General features: G+C 39.2%; 1 protein-coding gene across 5 annotated transcripts in view; it reads right to left on the bottom strand.

The window, feature by feature from the left end:
- The window catches only part of fbxo38 (F-box protein 38), a 39,610-nt gene extending 20,545 nt beyond the window's left edge, over nt 1-19,065 (bottom strand). For 2 of the 5 annotated variants that reach the window (XM_058063496.1, XM_058063498.1), the window contains exons 1-11: nt 18,900-19,065; nt 13,477-13,694; nt 12,725-12,858; nt 11,849-12,012; nt 9,151-9,316; nt 8,494-8,769; nt 6,459-6,552; nt 4,987-5,117; nt 4,656-4,826; nt 1,756-1,898; nt 1,168-1,342 (exon numbers count right to left, since the gene is read on the bottom strand). In XM_058063496.1, the coding sequence (XP_057919479.1) occupies nt 1,168-1,342; nt 1,756-1,898; nt 4,656-4,826; nt 4,987-5,117; nt 6,459-6,552; nt 8,494-8,769; nt 9,151-9,316; nt 11,849-12,012; nt 12,725-12,858; nt 13,477-13,610 (1,588 nt within the window). In that variant the 5' untranslated portion in view covers nt 13,611-13,694; nt 18,900-19,065. Of the gene's footprint in view, nt 1-1,167; nt 1,343-1,755; nt 1,899-4,655; nt 4,827-4,986; nt 5,118-6,458; nt 6,553-8,493; nt 8,770-9,150; nt 9,317-11,848; nt 12,013-12,724; nt 12,859-13,476; nt 13,695-18,643; nt 18,754-18,899 lie in introns of those variants that run through there. The other 3 variants (XM_058063497.1, XM_058063500.1, XM_058063501.1) reach the window with 3 other exon arrangements.
- Nucleotides 19,066-19,488: the final 423 nt, after the last annotated feature.

The following is a 19,488-nucleotide window of genomic DNA, read 5'->3' as shown; positions in this document are numbered from 1 at the left end:
GAATCATGTTTTTAGGACTTAAAGTAAAAAAAAATCTTGAGCCTGACACCCCCTCCCCCCAATTTTTTTAAAGTAAATAAATAAAAATACTACATATAATAACTAAAATATCATTGTGAACATGAACCCCCCCCCCCCCCCACACACACACTTAACCCCCCACTAACTTAAATGTACCAAATACCACCCAGAAGTGCATACAATTCTACACAAGTTCCCAAGCCTGACTTACTTAAGCGTTTAAATCCAATGTGAATGTTACACATGTCAACAGCCTTAACGTTAGTTAGAGTTAATGCTAACAGAGGCAACGGGGGAACACCCAACCGCAGAAGTAAATAGCAACTAAATGCAGCCCAACGGAATAATCTCTCGGTCAAACTCCGCTATTACTGATAGTAGAAAACAGCATATGAAATCCAGTTGAGGTGAAAGGTAGTACGTTTACAAAGCAAAATACGGATACAACCAAGTTCAGCCTCCTCCGTCGCAGCGACTTGTGAGTGGCAGACAGACTGCTCTGTCTCCACCCCCGACTGCAGAACACCAGTCACTTATTGGCTGATCCGGGCATGCACTGCGGTCTCACAAGAAACACAGCCCTCTCATATGTTTTAATTGTTCCCGAATACAAAAGTATTTGTGTGAATTAATATTCGTTAAAGTCATTATTCGTGCCATTCCGAATACTGTATTCGGCTCCACCTTTATAGCATACACTAGCTTCTTGGAGCAGAGCACACAAAAACATACACCTTTCCCCAAGTTGTCTTGAACGCAGCATAATCGTAGGATTGGACAGTAGCGGTTTGGGGGGGGGGGGGCAGCAATAGCTGGAGCCCTACAGCATGGCTACAATGTCTGTGTTTGTCTGGGTCCAGCAGATTCTTATTTTTTTTCTTTGGTCATATTGAAACACCGGCGATCCAGCACAGTGCCGGAATACTTTAAGCCCTGTGTTGTCAATGCTAACTTTCATTGGAACCTCGGACACAAACTAACTAATTTTTGCACTTATACGACAACCAACTATACTGAAATGTAACTTGTATATAAGTTTCCAGATGTTTTATGGTAGTCAAAGTATTTTTTATGCCGAATTATTTTGAATGATAAATAAGAACAAGGGGCCCCTGTACAGTACAATAAATAAGCATGTAAAACTACCATTGTGCTGCTGCCTTTGGTTGTTGTTAACAGGTGGAGGGGGAGAAGGAGGTAGGTTCGCTTCATTGTGGTGGTGGTTGTTGTTGTTGTTGTCGTTGTTGGCGTTCTGGTTGCTGACAAGTGCAGAAGAGACACCAATACCAGTTCCTGCACTTAGGCCCACTCTGGCACAGCCCTGGCACAACAACAAATCAAGAAGACATTATAACCCCTATTATGTTATTCCTCCAATGTCTTTACTCATTCCATTCAACATAAAGGGACATTTTAAAACAAAGCCAATGCTTAAATGTATTTACCTGCACGTTTTCTGTTTTCTACAGATTACCTACAGTACATAACTGGTTCATTTGCGCTTGACAAACAATTTTCGACTTGGCAAAAACTTGTTTCTGATACCTGATCTGATAAATTGCTCTACATTTGACCAATGTAGAGCAATAACTTTTCCTTTAAAAACAACAGTAAAAAAAGTCAAAGAAATTATACTCTGCTGTATGTTATTCTACATACTATACTATGCACTATTGCTAAGCTAATGTTGCACCACTGTGAGTCACACTAATTTCAATGAAGCAAACTGGTTACCTTGGGTGGTTCTCGAAACATCTGGTCCAGGCATATAAACTCTAAACTGGGTAATGCTTCTATGAACTGGGAGAAGGACTCCAGTTTGATAGCGTGACAGCGAACCAGTGTCAGATCAACCAGTCGGTTCCATCTGGATTGATCTGAGAACACAAAATGCAGCATAAATTGACTTACCAACTAATGGATATGAATTACAGATGATAAAGTACATCTTCAGTCCACCCTGAACATGACAAGTCACCTTATCAGCCAGTGGTTTTGCATTACATTTTGCAGTGTGTGTTTGCCCTCCCTACGACATAATGTCCTATTTCCCCACAGTGCACATACTTTCAGTGAGAGACAGTCTGCCTAAAAGCAAAAAGCAGGCGAGGCATTCAGCGACAGAGTGTCGAAGAGGTTATTACTGAATAACTGAATATAGACAACAGCCCTGCCCGTCTGTGTTGGTGAGTCTGACTCTGAACCATGTGAAAGGCATAAAGTTAGACTTAACTTTTGAAGCCCATGTGAGTCAGTGTGAGCCAACATGTGTAAATCTGCTATATTTCAAAGGAAAACATCATCTAACATGTAAACATGTACGCAAACAAAAATAAACCCAACATCATATGAAAACATTTTTTTAAAGATGTCCACATGGACTCTCCAAATGAAGCGTGCACGCAGTGTCAGATTTCTGCAACGCTAAAATACAGGGATTGTACCATTCCAACCTGCTGCTGCAAGGAGGTGCCATTGTGTGAAATTCTATGGTGCCTTTTATCGTGCTGGCGTGTGCCGATGACATCACAGACAGGTAGACTAAATCCTGTAACGTTTAACGTCTTAATCATTAAAAGTACATTAAAAAGCCTGCCGTGCCTAAATCGAATGCATTATTTCCTAGTATCGATTGATGACCTTTTAAACAATATTAGATATACACACGTGGACAAAATTGTTGGTACCCCTTGGCTAAAGAAAGAAAATCCCACAATTCTCACTGAAATCACTTGAAACTTACAAAAGTAACAACAAATAAAAATGCATTGAGAATTACACAATCAAAATCAGCCATCACTTTTGAATTGTTGATTAACATAATTATTTAAAAAACAAGTTAATGAAACAGGCCTGGACAAAAATGATGTTACCCATAACTTAATATTTTGTTGCACAACCTTTTGAGAAGATCACTTGCAATTAAACGATTTCTGTAAGTGTCAATGAGCCTTCTGCACCTGTCAACTACTCGGGAGCAAACTGCTCCAGTTGTCTCAGGTTAGGCTTCTCCTTATGGCATGTTTCAGCTACTTCTACAGATGTTCAATGGGATTCAGATCTGGGCTCATAGAGGGCCACTTCAGAATAGCCCAACGCGTTTCTCTTAACCATTCTTGGGTGCTTTTGGCTGTGCTTTGGATTGTTGTCCTGTTGAAAGATCCATGGCCTGCGACTGAGACCAAGCTTTCTGACACTAGGCAGCACATTTCTCTCCAGAATGCCTTGATAGTCTTGAGATTTTATTGTACCTTGCACAACTTCAAGACACCCTGTGCCAGATGCAGCAAAGCAGCCCCAAAACATAACTGAGCCTCTTCCATGTTTCACTGTAGGGACAGTGTTCTTTTCTTAGAAGGCTTGATTTTTCAGTCTATGAATATACAGTTGATGTGCGTTACCAAAAAAACTCAAATTTTGACTCATCTGTCCATAGAACATTCTCCCAGAAGCTCTGTGGCTTGTCAACATGCATTTTCGCAAATTCCAGTCTAGCTTTCAACAGTGGTGTCCTCCTCGGTCGTCTCCCATGAAGTCTCCCTTTGACTCAAACAACGACCAATGGTGCGATCTGACACTGATGTACCTTGGCCTTGGAGTTCCTCTTTAATTTCTTTGGAGGTTGTTCTGGGCTTTTTGGGTACAATTCCAACTATCCGTCTCTTCAATTTGTCATCAATTTTCCTCTTGCGGCCACGTCCAGGGAGGTTGGCTACTGTCCCCTGGGCCTTAGACTTCTGAATAATATGTCCCATTCTCGTCACAGGAACTTCCAAGTTGGGACAATTCTTGTCTCCGCTTTCTGTTGTCCATGTTCAGTGTGGTACACACCTTGTCACCAAATAGCACAGTGACTATTTGTCACAGTTTAAATAGGCAGACTGACTGATGAGTTTGAAGACACCTATGATGTCAATTAAAGGACACACCAGAGATAATCATGTGACTCTGCTCAAATTGTTTTCAATCTTTTGAAGAGGTGCCATCATTTTTGTCCAGGTCTGTTTCATAGTTTATATTTTTAAATAATTACGTTAATCAAACATTCAAAAGTGATGGCTGATTTTGATTGTTTAATTTTCAATACATTTTTATTTATTGTTACTTTTGTAAATTTCAAGTGATTTCAGTGAGAACTGTGGGATTTTCTTTCTTTAACTGAGGGGTACCAACAATTTTGTCCACGTGTGTATGTCGTCCGGAACGGCAAATACAGATGGATGTAGTTTGATAATACAAATATCGTTACACCCCAAAGAAATGCCATTCAATATTACTCAATTGGTTTGTTACCTATAAAACACAAAGCTTATGTACCTTATAGCACAATATACTGACCTACATTGGATTGCTTTTAGCATCTGTAAACAAAAATGTGTCCCCCACATCCTTCCATTCTTCTCTATGCCATATCATTTTTTCTATTTTTTTTAAGAATTGTATTTATTGGATAATTACCTGCAAGTATATTACAAATTACATCTCCATGCTTTATTTTTTTAAATTAAAACTGGGCAAATCCCGTAGCCCATATACCAAGGTACGGACTGTACCGTTACTCCCCCAAATATGACAATAACATACATACACAGTGTACTATATGTAAGTGAAGTGTGTAAAGTAACAGTGATCACCTGTAATCCAGTGGTGGGGGTTATGAAGGTGAGGACAGTTGTAGATGAGGAGGTATTTTATATTACAGAAAACCTCATTCACCACTTTGATTCCAATATCTGTGATGATTCCTGGGTTCTCTACCACATCAGCAAGACCATTCTTCACCAGCTCCGAATGACTCATCTTGCCTACATTCCAACAGATGCAAAAACATGACACTATGTTCACCCACTGGATGCGACTTCTCTCATGTTGTTATGATAAAAAGTGTTTTTAATTTCAGGTCAAGCTTATAGAAATAATCTAAGATGTCTGCATGGATATGACGGGACCAGAGTGTGAACTCACATTGTAACAGAAACTCGTCCACATATCCAAGATGAAGTGTATCAAACTGAGGAAACTCTAGTTCAGCCATTTTGAGAGCTGAGAATACTCCATCTTTAGTAAGTGATGGCTGGATACGGAGCTCATGAAGCCTGTTGGAACACAGTCAGTATTTCATCACAATTCCCTTACACCCATATTTACAGTTCAGGACTTTTAAGGGACTTAATACTGTGTCTAAAATATACAATGAGAATAAAAAGTATTTGATCCTTTGATGATTTTGTTTAAAGAATATATTTTAATTTATTTGTATTTCACTGAGGGAAATAAGTATTGGACCCACTAGCAAAAAGCACTTGGTGCAACTTTGGTGGCATAGCCTTTGTTTGCAAGCACAGCGGTCGTTTGTTGTAGTTAACCACAAGGTTAGCTCACACACCAGGGGGAATCTTGGCCCACTCTTCTTTGCAGATGCTCTCTAAATTACATGTTTCCACCGCCATGCTTGACAGTGGGCACAGTATTCTTGGGGTCATATGCAGCATTTTTCTTCCTCCACACATGACGGGTTGAGTTTAAGCCAAAGAGTTCAATTTTGGTCTCGTCTGACCACAGCACCTTCTCCCAATCACTTTGTGCACCTTTGAGTTGACCATTGGCATACTTAAGGCGGGGCTCCACACGTGCCTTCTTAAGCAGGGGTACCTTTCAGGCACTGCGTGATTTTACTCCATTGCACCAAGTGTTGCCAATTGTTTTCCTGGTGACTGCGGTCCCAGCTGCCTTGAGGCCATTCACTAATTCCTGCTGAGTGGTTGCAGGACTATTTCCCACAGTTCTTATGATCATTGCCACCCCACAAGGTGAAATCTTCTGTGGAGCACCAGACCGAGGTCTATTGATGGTCATGTTATTCATTCATTCACTTCCGCTTATCCATAATTTTCTCATAATTGCAACAATGGTTGTTACATTAATACCCACCATCTTGCTAATGTTTTTGTAGCCCATTCCAGATTTATGCAGGTCAACAATCCTGTCTCTGAGGTCCTGAGAGAGCTCTTTGGTCTTACCCATGTTGGAGAGTTTGGAATCTGTCTGATTCTCTGATTCTGTGAACAGGTGTATTTCATACCTATGATTAGTAAGACTTTTTAGTGATTCGTAAGGGTTATGAGTGATTGGTCACTCCCAATTCAGTTAACAAATTGATTGGCAGTGTCTACCTGGTCTGTGAAAGCCAGAATTTATAATGCATACTTGAGGATGATCAAATACTAATCTCAATGAAATACTAATGAATTAAAATATTTCTGGATATTTTTTTGTATATTTTGTCTCTCCATGTTAGAATACATCTACCATTAAAAGTATAGAATGATCATGTCTTTATTAGTGGGCAAACAAAATCGGCTAGGGATCAAATACTTTTTACTCTCCCTGTATTTCTGTCTCCTCTTTTAGCTGGACTGTAAAGGCATGAAAAGCACCTGCGAGCAGCAGTGATGACAAGGTAACCCAAGTCCACTTCCAAGGCATTTTTACAGGCTCCAAACACAATGGTATGGAGGTTCCGAAATCCTCCTGCAATGACAAAGCAATACGCTTTAATCCATCTCAGAAGAGACCCAGAGCTCTTTTCCTGTTGGTGGTGTCACTCTAGTGCACAGTGTGTACATGATATACTGTACAGCGGCATGAGCAACAATAAACACATCAATTATATCTTATTCAGGGCTTTTTTGACAGATGTGCGGGGGAACAATGACTTATCAGCTGGTTTTTTTGTGAAGACTGTCTTTCGTGTGCATCTCATTCATTTATTCATCTTGAGCAAGTTTACTATTTGTTGTATGAAAATAATGACAATCCTTACATCTACTCAGCCCTAGTTGGCAAACGTACAATGTTCTTTGCAAACATTTAATATGTGGGGTGTAGTACACCATCATTCCAAGATCATTCTGTATGTACTGTACCTCGGTTTTAAGGACAAGGTTCGATTCGGTACAGTCAAGCAAAAGAATGCACAACATTTTAGGGAAGACATAGCCTTTACCTGACGCTCACTATTATATTTGTGGAACTTTCATATAATTTGTGAAAATGAAATACAGCCACATATTTAGATGCTTCTTCAGCACACACTTCATATTTGACTTGGTCCACTAGGAAAACTAAGATAAGACTTCTCAAATCTGGACTGGAATAACCTTGGGAGTTGATAAGAACAGTCTGTGCTTTGTGAAACCTTTATTCTATTTGTGAAAATCTAATGATGGCATATTTCTCAGATTTTTCCAGCCCTCATGGACATTAGAACTGGTCTACTTTGAAAACCACTAGAGCTAGACATCAAATTAAAAGTGTGTGTGTTTTTTTCCAATTCCTATTCATAGATTAAAAAAAATAACTGACTGATTAATGAATTATTAAAATAATAATAAAATAATAATAATAAACACAAAAACAGAGGACAAACGAGCACCCAGTATATGACGCGTTTGTTGAAACCTTGTTGAAGCAAAAACATGTTTTGTTTGCCCACATTGTATCATGTTAAAAAAAAAACACATTAAGTATGCCCAGGGGTGCAATGTGTTGACTGTGCATACACTCATCATGGGATTGAAATGCTTAATAATTCTGGCCAATGACTTCATTCTGGCTTCAATTTTAAAAACATGAATTGGGTGCACCATTTGACCCCTGATCTAGAGTATGTACACATTTTAAGACTTTTTAGACCTTTTTGAGACATCTAAATGGCAAAAGATGCAGCCAGCAGCAATATGACTTAATGGGAAAAAAATGTAGTTCAAATCAAAGCTGAAAACACTTCAACTGTGCATTTGACAATTGGAAGTATTTTATCTGCAGTAATTACTAAGAATATATGTTTTGTTTTTACCAAAATATGGTAAAATAGTGTAGGCATTACATGTTATCATGAATGTACCTGTTACTACATAATCAAAGCATGTATCTAAAACCATAAGGTTGCATAGGATGAGAGCAAACCGGCATGTTTGATGGCGAAATTGACATGAACATGGAGGAAGCAAGTGCAAGTGGAGCTTGGGCTCAGGTGCGTGCTTTAATTGTATTGTCTGAGTGTTATTGTTGTTAAATAGTAGAATAAAGTTCAACTAAACTCACTTCCGTCATCTTTTATTGTAGACAGCTTACTCCTAGGAGGTTGGTACATACAGTAATTCACCCCTCAACTATTCAAGTTGAGGGTGTTGCTGCCTGAACAGTTCAGGCAGTCGGAAGAAGCATTTTGTTGTAGAAAGAAATAATTCATAGCAGGTATGAACATAGCGTCTGTTACAATAGGATTGTAATGTAAACGTAGGAACCTTTAACAGGTTGCAGAGGGAACAATTCAAGTGCAACACATTACAAAAGATAAAATAATTATTTGCCCTAATATGTGTAAACTTCTGACTGGAAGGGAATAAAAGTTGTTCAACAAGCTGAAATGAAAGACTGAATTATGGCCAACCAACATCTATCTCTCACCTGATCTCCAGCTGTCCTCCACCACATGTTGGATGAGACCTCCAAGGAAGGGAACTCTCACCAGCTCAAGCTGCTCGAGATTTCGGGCTGAAGCTAAACCAGTAACCAAGGGAACATATTTGAGGGAGTTGGTTGGACCTGCACAGTTCCGCATGACAAAGGATCTCAAGCTCACACAGAGGAAATCTTTAAATGGCTGAGGTTTGGTGAGACGGACCCACTTCAAGTAAAGGTGGCGCAGCATGGACACACAAGGTATCTCTGGGACATTTACACCTGCAACCGGCAAAGCAAATATGAAACCAACACACTAATGCAACTATGAGATTTGTCAGATGACAGGTGAAACAGTGTGGCATTCCTTATGATGCTGGTTTCTTCACAAATGTGTGCACTCACCGAGACTTTTTGTACTCAAAATGGATCAGTCAAAAACATCATTGTAATGTATATAGTAAATAACATTAAAACAACAATGGTGGAGCATAAGGAGTGTGTATATGTGGTAAGCCCATTTTTTTGGTAAGTCATTTTTTCCACATGACTGCATAGGCCAAATTTTGAAGCCATATATACATACAAAAACATATCTAGAACACCGTTGTCCTATTATAGCATTGTATTGTGTTGAGCTACAGTACAGAAAGGCTGACTCACCCACAAGGTGCAGGGTCTGGATTTTTGCAGTGATGGGAATGCTTAGTTTGTTCTCAGGAGGAATTGGAAACGCCCCATTACGGTTGCGGAATTTTCCGAGGATATGAACCTGGGGCATATAGTTCCAAACTGCTTCCACCAGCTCCAGGTGGGATGTCTCAACACCCTGAAAGACAAATTCATTGTCATGATTTCATTGTACTACTTTAGCTTTGTTCATGCTGTTGAAACCTTTTTTTTTAATCTCACTCGCTCTCTCGCTCCATTGTCATATTGTAATACAGCCGAAAAATATTGTGATATATGCTAAGGTCAAGAGGGGGCCCACTCCTCTGTGACGTCACAAAGGAACAGTTGTGAAACAGGGTATGAAACATCTGAAACAGCGTTTTGAGCCATCCAACCTTCTTTCAGGACTCACTTCCAAATGTGCAAACCTTGTTATCTGAAAATTTAGCATGGTTTAACACGAAAATAAACAATTCTAAACTACATTTATAGGTCAGAAAAATGGAAAATGCATAATAGGCCCCCTCATTAAAAAAAGCAGGTATTATCCTGTGTAGGCATGATATACCGACATGCATGAAATGCTATACATGAAAATGCCACACTTCCAAAACCACTAAAATTTTGCCTCATACTGTTTCTGCTACATAACAAGGGGAGGTGCATCGTGACCACCATGTGGCAATTTTCCGACAGTCAATAGAAAAATTGTTGTGTAAATGTATGCATATTTGTACTTGTAGGGGTTGTAAGTATACCCTGTGGATTTATTGGTTTTGCTGTGTCAGTCATAAAGCACAGGAATTATTGTGGTGACTGTGTTTGGCAGGTACGTTTTTCTTTTGTTAAGTTTTTTGTTTTGAAATTGTTCTTGAAAAGTTCCAAACATACCAAAATTCTAAGCAAATTATGCTGTGTTGCCATATGTCAGGGAGATAGCACAGGAGTTGTTTGGTGGTCAGAAGCATTTAAGTGTGGCAAACATGCAAACAAATAAGAAAACGAGAAGGGTGCAAACACTTTCACACCATAGTGTGATCAACTTTCATAGTGTTATATGGTTTAAAATGACTTTTGACCTGACTTTTTTCTTTTTTTCCCAATATAGAAATTTAACACATTTAGGAGCTCTAATTACAATACGATGAAACCGTCAAAGCATAGGTCAAAAATATGGTAATGGTTTTTATTTCATTTGAACATGCGTCAGGTTACAATTACACATAATCACTTCACGGGTCTACATGTCCAAAAGGAGTAGGAAGAAGCAAAGCTTATTAAATCCTACCCCTCCATCTGGTACTTTTACAATCAGTAACTGTTACATGTGTTCACTTCCTGCCTTTCTAGTATAATTTGTGTGTGTGTTTTTTTTTTTATTACCGTAATTTCCGGACTATAGAGCGCACCTGATTATAAGCCTCACCCACTACATTTTTAGAGGAAAAACTATTTTTTTACATACACAAGCCGCACCTGTATATAAGTCGTATGTGCCCACATTAAAACATGTAAACATATTTACAAAGAAAGACGGTACACAGAGAAAGTTTTCAAAGTTTTAATAATATAACTTAACAATAATAATAATATAACTTTCTTCACAATCGGTGCCTGTGACGCGGCAGTAAAACGGTAGCAACATGGTAACAACACGCTAGCAACACAATAGCAACACAGTATGATAAAAACAGGTCTGATAAAACAGATCTGGTAAAAGAACATACTGGTAAACAGTTCTTCCCGCTGCCGTTTCCAGCGTCTCACCATCGATTAGTTTATGCCAAGTTTACGTGCAGCAGCTCTGTTTCCTTCTTTATCGGACAGCTCGATTGCTTTTAACTTGAAAGCTGCGTCATATGCCTTTCTTTTTGCATTTTCCATGACGAGGGTATGTTCACGCTAATTTAATTTATGCACAAGACAAGACGTTGCAGTCTTCCTCGACGCATATATTCCACCGGTCTTAATCTTACCTTTTCTACTCGAGAGCCCCTGGCAGCCGTTAGAAAAATTACATAAATTGGCCGCATCACTGAATAAGCTGTAGGGTTGAAAGTTTGAGGAAAAAGTAGTAGCTTATAGTCCGGAATTTACGGTAAGTGTTTTTTTGTATTTTTATTTATTTTTCGTCAAGCACCAAAGTACAAGGTGATATGACCATACAATGACATAATGAGTACCATAGTAACTGTCAATATAGTGATATTTATAGCACATCATGACTGGTTCAAGACTCTTCATCCTTGTATTTAGCAAACATCAACTGCTTGTATTGTTTCTTGAATTGGCTCATCGTTGTGCATTGTTTGAGGTCCTTACTCAATCCATTCCATAGTTTGATTCCACATACTGAAATGCTATGGCTTTTTAACGTAGTCCTAGCATATAAGCGTCTTCCCTGAGATCATATTTCTCCTCTCTTGTAGAGAAGTATGGGATGACATTTTTAGGTAATTGGTTATTTTTAGCCTTGTGCATTATTTTTAGCTGTTTGAATCAGCAAGTTTAAGTATTTGTGATTTTGGAAAAAAAATATTTGACTAAGGTTATGATACAGAATCTCATACAGACCTATGCTTAAAATCCTGTCTAGTTGTAACTGATACATGGCTCAATCATCTCTAAGTTATTCTCTATAAGACTAGATAGACAAGCTTTGACTGGCATCAGTTATACTGCTACTCACCAGAAGACTAGGACAGGCTTGCAATGCCTCCAGGACACCAGGTATACTGAAAGCCTCATAGCCTCGGATTCGTCTCCTTTCAAGGTGTCGGGGGTGGAGGCCATACAGCTGCTCGAGGTCGGGCATCTTTTTCAGAAGCAGCAAAAAGCTGCTATCTGTAAAGCCTGAAGCAGAAAAAAGTAAGTCTTTTCTCATGATGCTATTGTTTTATTAGTTTTACTAATGACTTATATAGATGCACTGTATGTACTGTATACAATTACGGTTGGGCATCTGGTTATTGTGAGAAACTCATGGCAATTAATGAGTCATTCATAAAAAGGTCCTATCATAACAAAAAAAAACAAATATTTCATCCAAGAACTTTGGTTAGCAACCTCATTTCAACCATGCAACCTTTTTATGACCTAACCTGTGAAAAGAATCAGAATCGAGATATACAGTATAATCCACTATGACCTACCTACATTGGCTGAGAAATTGTGTTGTATTATTATTCAAAGATCATTGTGTCATGTCAAATTTGAGCTACTAACGGTACTCAAGTGTAGTATACCTGTTTGAGGCATACTATATTAGCCATCAATTCGCTTAATGTGCCTTCATTCATATTCATGTCTGCTTGATAACTGCTAGCACTTGATAACTCCACAAAGAGGCTAAATAAGAGGCTCCTTTGTGTGAGCCAATGTGCACAGACACATGCAGAGTGAACCCTCTTTCTGTTTACCACAGAAAGATGGAGCGGACGCGCATACACTTCTGTCAATTTATTGAGGGCTCATAATTACCGACCTGTTTTTTTTTTAAATCATTCCATAAATCAATATATCCATTATCGTTACAGGCCAATTGTGATAATTGTTATTCATTTACCCGAGGGCATATATTCCCACCAGCGACCAGCACAAAGATCCACCACTTTGATCACTCGCAAGTAGAGGGTTACAGCTTCTCTCAACTTCCTAGAGAGACACTCCATACAGATGATGTCCTTCATGGGAAGGTACCTACAAAATAAATCATGTCAAGAAACAAGGATGAAGAATAAAAACAATCATGGAGTGCAGTTCTCTGTAGATGATGTTGGAATTGTAATGTGGTTGATGTGTTCAGGTCAGAATAAAGAATAAAGAGCGGCAGACTGTGTGACTCTTTGGGGGCGCTATTGTGGCTCTGTCATTAACAGAGGGATGTGGCTTTACATGATGTGCATGTGTTAAAACTAATTTGACAGCCCTAGTTATTTTGACTAGATTTAGATTTTTTTTCATTGATTTCATTAAATTTAATATGCAATAACTTGCAGTGATACCTCTTACAGCGCTGTGAAGGCATGATAAAAGCTTGAAATAAACATAGGAAATCATTTATTTTATCATCCTGCACTGACTAGTTGATGAAAGTGTATTTGAACAAATTCAATGAAAGTGTATTTTGATTGATTTGCTTCTAACAAATGTTGACTTCAATCCATTCAATCTATCAGTTCCAAATGTGAAGTGTATACAATGGAGCACTGACAAGAAGAAAGGAATAGATATGACAAAAACAGTAGCATCTCAAAGCAAAAGTGCAAATAGAATCATCATATTCATAGAATCATAGAACTGATATTGGACTCCTACCTGAATATATGACAGAGAACTTCATGGGACAGTTCATTGATGCAGTCTTTTGGCTCATTTGGCCTCTGTCCAACTTCTCCTCTACCAGTAACCCCTGAAGATTGGAGTTTAGAGGTCTTCCTCCTCGGGCCCATTTCTTCCACGTTACTTTTAAGTCTCAAAGCATTTAATTGAATTCCTTCCACATCGTGATCATTTCTCAGGCATGACTTCAAGTTCTACAATCCAAATCACAGACAAAAAGTAAAAAAGTGAAGGTAAAGCACACTGAACACCCTATGAAATAACATTTTGAAAAAGCAACATTCAACAGCACATTCAAGGTTTTAAAAACATAACATTGGATTGGAGGTGCCACCCATTATTACAATTATTGGATTTAAACATTGCGAAATATTGACATAGTTGAATCAAGAAAGTCAAAGACAAATAGTTTTTATTTGACATTAATTAGAACCTTTTACACTTACTTTACCAGCGGTGTGTGTGCTTCATGTGATAGTGAATTAAATGTCCATTTAGTAAATGCAAAATTCCTTACATTTTTGATGCATCACCTCATTGGAAAATTTTGTGCAGTAATTGAAAAATAGATGTAGCCTGGAAAAGTTTTGTAATGGAATGTCAACCTCTGCATTATTTTGGTTGTGCTACCTTTTTCCGTTCTTTCGTAATCAACAGTAGAACATAGGTAGGTGTCAGTTCTCAACCAAAATGAAGAAAAAGGGCTTTTTGTGAAAAGATACATTTCATGCATGACTTTCACTTTGGTGCAAATTAGTAGGTCTGGTAGGTCGGGTGACAAAAGGAGGCTCGACATTTTAAACTTTCACAAGTGTTTTGCAATGTTCTCGGTTCATGTTCTGTTAGTTAAGCAAAAACAAAATGTAAGTAGATTACTTATTAGCTATTCAATAGCTGCCCTAAAACAAATGATGGGCAAAATAATAAAGTCATAGCCCCTAGTTCCAAACTGTATATGCATTTACATGAAATTTGATGTAGTTATTTTCTTATTTCTTACGTTTTCCTGTTAAACATTGTAAGTGGACACCTTTACTTATTTTATATAGACTCTTATTTTGTAATGTGCTGCGTTTTTTGTGAAGTGGCGGAGTGGCACCAGAAAGCTTTTATTCGGAAGCCGAGCTTCCACGTTATGTCCACAGTTACAGTTCCAGTCTGGAATGAACAATAAATATCTTCTGGAGGTTTGACGCTCATCACTTGTATGACTCCAACACGCAATGGAAACACTGCTGGTTATGGGCCCGGGTGGAGCTACCCAAAAGTGACGACGGCCAAAGTTTTACCGCAAAGTATTACACGGAGCTTCGACGCGTGAAGTCAGTCAACCCAGAGATAAGTCAAGGACGAAAATATCAAGAGGAGTATCATGAAGTATTACACGAAGGAAAGAGCTAAGAATTAAACTGAACAAAGGACTACATGAAGATTTGAAGTGTCCAAAATGGAGACCAGAGGAGCGTTGGCAGTACCGGCGCCGCAGCTCATTTTCAACAGAAAAGAAGAGAAGTATGATTTTTGGGAAACAAAATTGCTTGGTCACTTGCACATCCTAAATTTGAAGGAAACTATCTTGTTTGGACCCAGTGGAGCTAATGAAGAGCTATTAGCAGAAGACAGAAGGAAGAATGCTGACTGCTACGCCGAGCTAATCAGACTGATTGATGATAAAAGCTTGTCACTGATTCGACATGAAGCTGCAGATGATTGAAGAAAAGCCCTCAAAATATTGAAAGAACATTATTCTGGGAAAAGCAAGCCAAGAATATTAACCCTATACACGTCATTGACCAAGATAAAGATGATGGACAATGAAAGTGTCACAGACTATATAATAAGAGCGGAAAATCTCATTATAGCATTGAGAGATGCAGGAGAAACCATGAGTGACAGACTACTGATAGCCATGATACTTGGTGGGCCACCAAACTCCTTCAAGCCACTCGCAGTCCTTGTAACACAAAATGAGGACGATGTTACATTTCCTGAGAGAGAAGACTAATCGGAGAAGATAAAAAGCACAGAAATTTCAGACAACATAATGAAAACAAATGTGCACCGCAAACCAAATACATGCACACAAAAGACTGACGACGTGACATGCTTCAAGTGTGGACTAAAAGGCCACAAAGCGAGACAATTTACTCGAAAAGCGTGGTGCAGCTACTGCCAAAGCCGGACACACAAAGAATCCTTGTGCAAGAAAAGGGGGGAACGAGACGATGTCAGAAAGGTCGCTGAAGGAGAGAAAGAAGGTAGTGAAGACCATCTCTTCAAAGTGAAACACACAAAAAGTGAAAGACCAGAAAACAATGTAAAAATGAAAGGCATCATGGTGGATGGTGGAGCAACATCCCACATCGTGAACGACATCAACAAGTTCAAGAGTTTTGATGACACGTTTCAGCCGGAGACCCATTCAGTGGAGTTGGCAGATGGAACACAGCGCAGCTGAATAGCTCAATGCAGAGGAACAGCAGTGATTCATCTCTTGGACAACGGCGGACGACGTTTAACAACAGTTGAGCAAGATATAGACAGGGTTAAAGCGTGCCATGACATACAAACCTGGTATGAAATTATGGGACATTGCAATTATGAGGACATACAGAAATTGCAAGGTGTTGTGAAATGTATGAAGATAAAGGGGAGTGTGGTCAGACCAGATCAGATATGTGACGTGTGCACACAAGGAAAGTTCACACAAAGTAGAAACAGGGAGCCAGACAGAAAAGCTTCAAAGCCCTTACAGTTAGTACATACAGATCTAGCGGGTCCCATGCAAACTCCGAGCATAGAAGGTCACAAATATGGTCAGTCCTTTACGAATGACATGTATGTGTACTTCCTTAAATCCAAAAGTAACAGTACATGCCACAAAAAGGTTCCTTACAGACATCGCTCCTTATGGAGAAGTTAAGTGCGTCCGTTCAGAGAACGGCACTGAGTTTACGAACAGCGAGTTTCAAGAATTGTTGACAAAATATAGAATAAGGCATGAAAAGTCTGCACCTTATTCACCCCACCAAAACGGCACAGCAGAGAGAGGTTGGCGAACTCTGCATGATATGGAGAGACGCTTACTGTTAGAGAGTAAACTTCTAGCTAAGCTGTGCAACTATGCTGTACAGACAGCCGCCTATGTCAGGAACAGATGCTACGGTAGACATACAAGAAAAACACCGTATGAGATGTTTACAGGTGTGAGACCAGATGTTTCCAAGCTTGAGAAATTTAGATCTATGTGCTTTGCCTACAAACATGAAAAAGGGAAGTTAGACGCCAGATTTGAGGAAGGAATTTTCATCGGCTAAGACAAAAACAGCCCAGCTTACCTTGTTTATTATCCAGATGAAGAGAGAGTCCAAAAGAACAGGTTGGTGAAATTCACAACCAAGACATTAAATGAAAAAGAAACTCAAACATCCGAACCATACATTGAGTTTTCAGGCTATGAGATCTTGCCAGTAACTAAAGAAAAAGCAGATAGAAACATAGAAAGAGCATCAGATCAAGAGAAAGAAAGTGAGGATCCTGCCATTACCCCAAAACAAACTCAACCAGCTCAGTTAGGAGACAGCCGTGAAAGCATGAGGAGGAATCCAAAGGTCTAGAAAGAAACCAACCAACCAACCAAGTTGTTATGTCACAGAAAAGATATGTGAACAAAATACTTGAAAGATTTGAAATGGAAAGTTGTAAGCCAATGGAGACTCCTTGTGAACTAAAACTGGAATATAAAGAAAATGCTGACAAAATGGCAAACTCAAGAAAGTAGAGAGAGCCTGTGGGAATATATCTGTCCACATGCACTAGACCTGACTTCCGTTTCGTGGTCAGTAAACTTTCTCAACATTTTGATGAACCAACCGAAGAACACTGGAACACTGTAAAACACGTGTTAAGATATCTAAGACGTACAACAGAACAAGGCTTATACTTTAAAAGAAACAACCAAAGTAGACTGGGATTGAGAGTGTACAGTGATGCGGATTGGGCATCAGACAAAACAGACAGACACAGCACATCAGGTTATTGTGTCAGCCTAAGTGAAGGAAGCGTTCTGATTTCATGGAAAACAAGAAAACAACCAACAGTTGCACTCCCTACCTGTGAAGCTGAATACATTGCCTTAACATCTGCTAACTGCTAGCTAGACAATCAAGGCACGATAGCGCTTGCCAAAAATCCTGTAAACAGGCATCAACATCAAATACCACTTCATAAGAGAGGTCGTGAACTGTGGTAAATTGATTCTTGAATATTATCCAACTGAACAAATGGTTGTTGATGTACTGACAAGGCCACCAACAAAGTTGAAACTGAGAATGTTTGCTCAATGAATGAATGAATGAATGTTTGCATTTGGGAATGTAAATATCTTGTTAGGGCATACAGGACAATGTTTGTGTTTTCCTGCAACAAGTTAAAGTCGGTGGGGGTGTTAAACATTGTAAGTGAACGCCTTTACTTATTTTATACAGACTCTTATTTTGTAAGGTGCTGCACCAGGAAGTGACGTGGCGGAGTGGCACCAGAAAGCTGTTATTGGGAAGCCGAGCTTCCACGTTATGTCCACAGTTACAGTCTGTCTGGAATGAACAATAAATATCTTCTGGAGGTTTTACGCTCATCACTTGTGTGACTCCAACACGCAACGGAAACACCGCTGCCTAACATTTCCACTGCCGGTTCGGCCCCGCCCATAAACCTGTACCCGGCCTGGTCCCAGCGGTTTGGAACATTGAGTGTAAACCACGGTGTGCGAAAACTCTGCATTGGGCTGCCATTTGCTTCGACCAACTGACACAAAGATATGGCTAGGATTTCATTCAAGAAAAAATACCGATTTGGAATTTCAAGGTCCATCCTTAAAAGACACCAATGTGACATTCAGCGAAATGTGGTGTGTTCTCTCTCAAATCAACATGGACTACATAGTAGCTGCTCGTATTTGTAATGATTACTCAATATGTGTTTGGCGGTTTGGAGTCCTCACAAAATACCATTTGTGTCACTTTTTACTAATGTTTGGTTGAGCAGCTAACTATGAGGAAGAAAAGGCCAATGATGAGATATCAAACGTTAACACACATTCATGCATAGCAAAGCTGTGCCTTCCAAACATCAAACATCTTACCTGTCAACGTTAGCCAAAGCCACAACTTCTTGTACGACATACACGCCGTGATCACCGTTGATACAGTGTGGGGAATAAAACTGCACAGAGGATGTCTTGAATCCCAATAACTGTCAATGTAATTGTTGTTATTTATCCAAAATCAGCCTTGGTCTTTGTCAAAGCTAGCTTACTAGTTAGCATATCCGCAGCTAAACATGCACACAGACAAAACAATGTTCACCTGTACCACGTTTACATTTTTTGATGCCAATACCTGTTTTGTTTGGATCCTTCCTGCGGCTGTATTGCTCTTCAGACATCACGTCAGCATATCAAATCCAATTAACACATGAGATACACTGTTACCGCTGGCGAATTCATGCTCAACTTAACTTGCAATGCTACTTCGGACAGGGCGGACCGCGGGTGTCATTTCCTGTATGAGTGTCACGTGGCACCATCACGCCCCGCCCCTCATCAGTCAATTCTACAGGACATGTACTGCTTCGCTTATCCTGTCAACGTGCAAATGTTTTTTTCATTAGTATTATTTTGACAATTTTAGAAAAAATATCTTTATATTATAAATAATTAAAGCGACAAAGGGATGTAGTCACTGTTCCAACGCCTCAGTAAGGAAAGTAGCTATTGGCTGCCTTGGAAGTCGCAAGATGACGCCAGAATGCAGGCTATTTTTCTTGCATTTCTATCAAACCACGTCCATGTGATAAAGACAAAAAAACAGGAGGAAGGTTTATTAAAAGGTTTATTAAAATATTTTTAACCCCTTATCTCTGTTCTTTTATATTCCAAATAAATCACAACACGTGATACCACAATGTTATAAGTGAAAATAAATACTG

Source organism: Doryrhamphus excisus, chromosome 23 (assembly GCF_030265055.1).
Source record: "Doryrhamphus excisus isolate RoL2022-K1 chromosome 23, RoL_Dexc_1.0, whole genome shotgun sequence".
Lineage (NCBI taxonomy): Eukaryota > Metazoa > Chordata > Actinopteri > Syngnathiformes > Syngnathidae > Doryrhamphus > Doryrhamphus excisus.
This window is presented reverse-complemented; position numbering and strand designations above follow the sequence as displayed.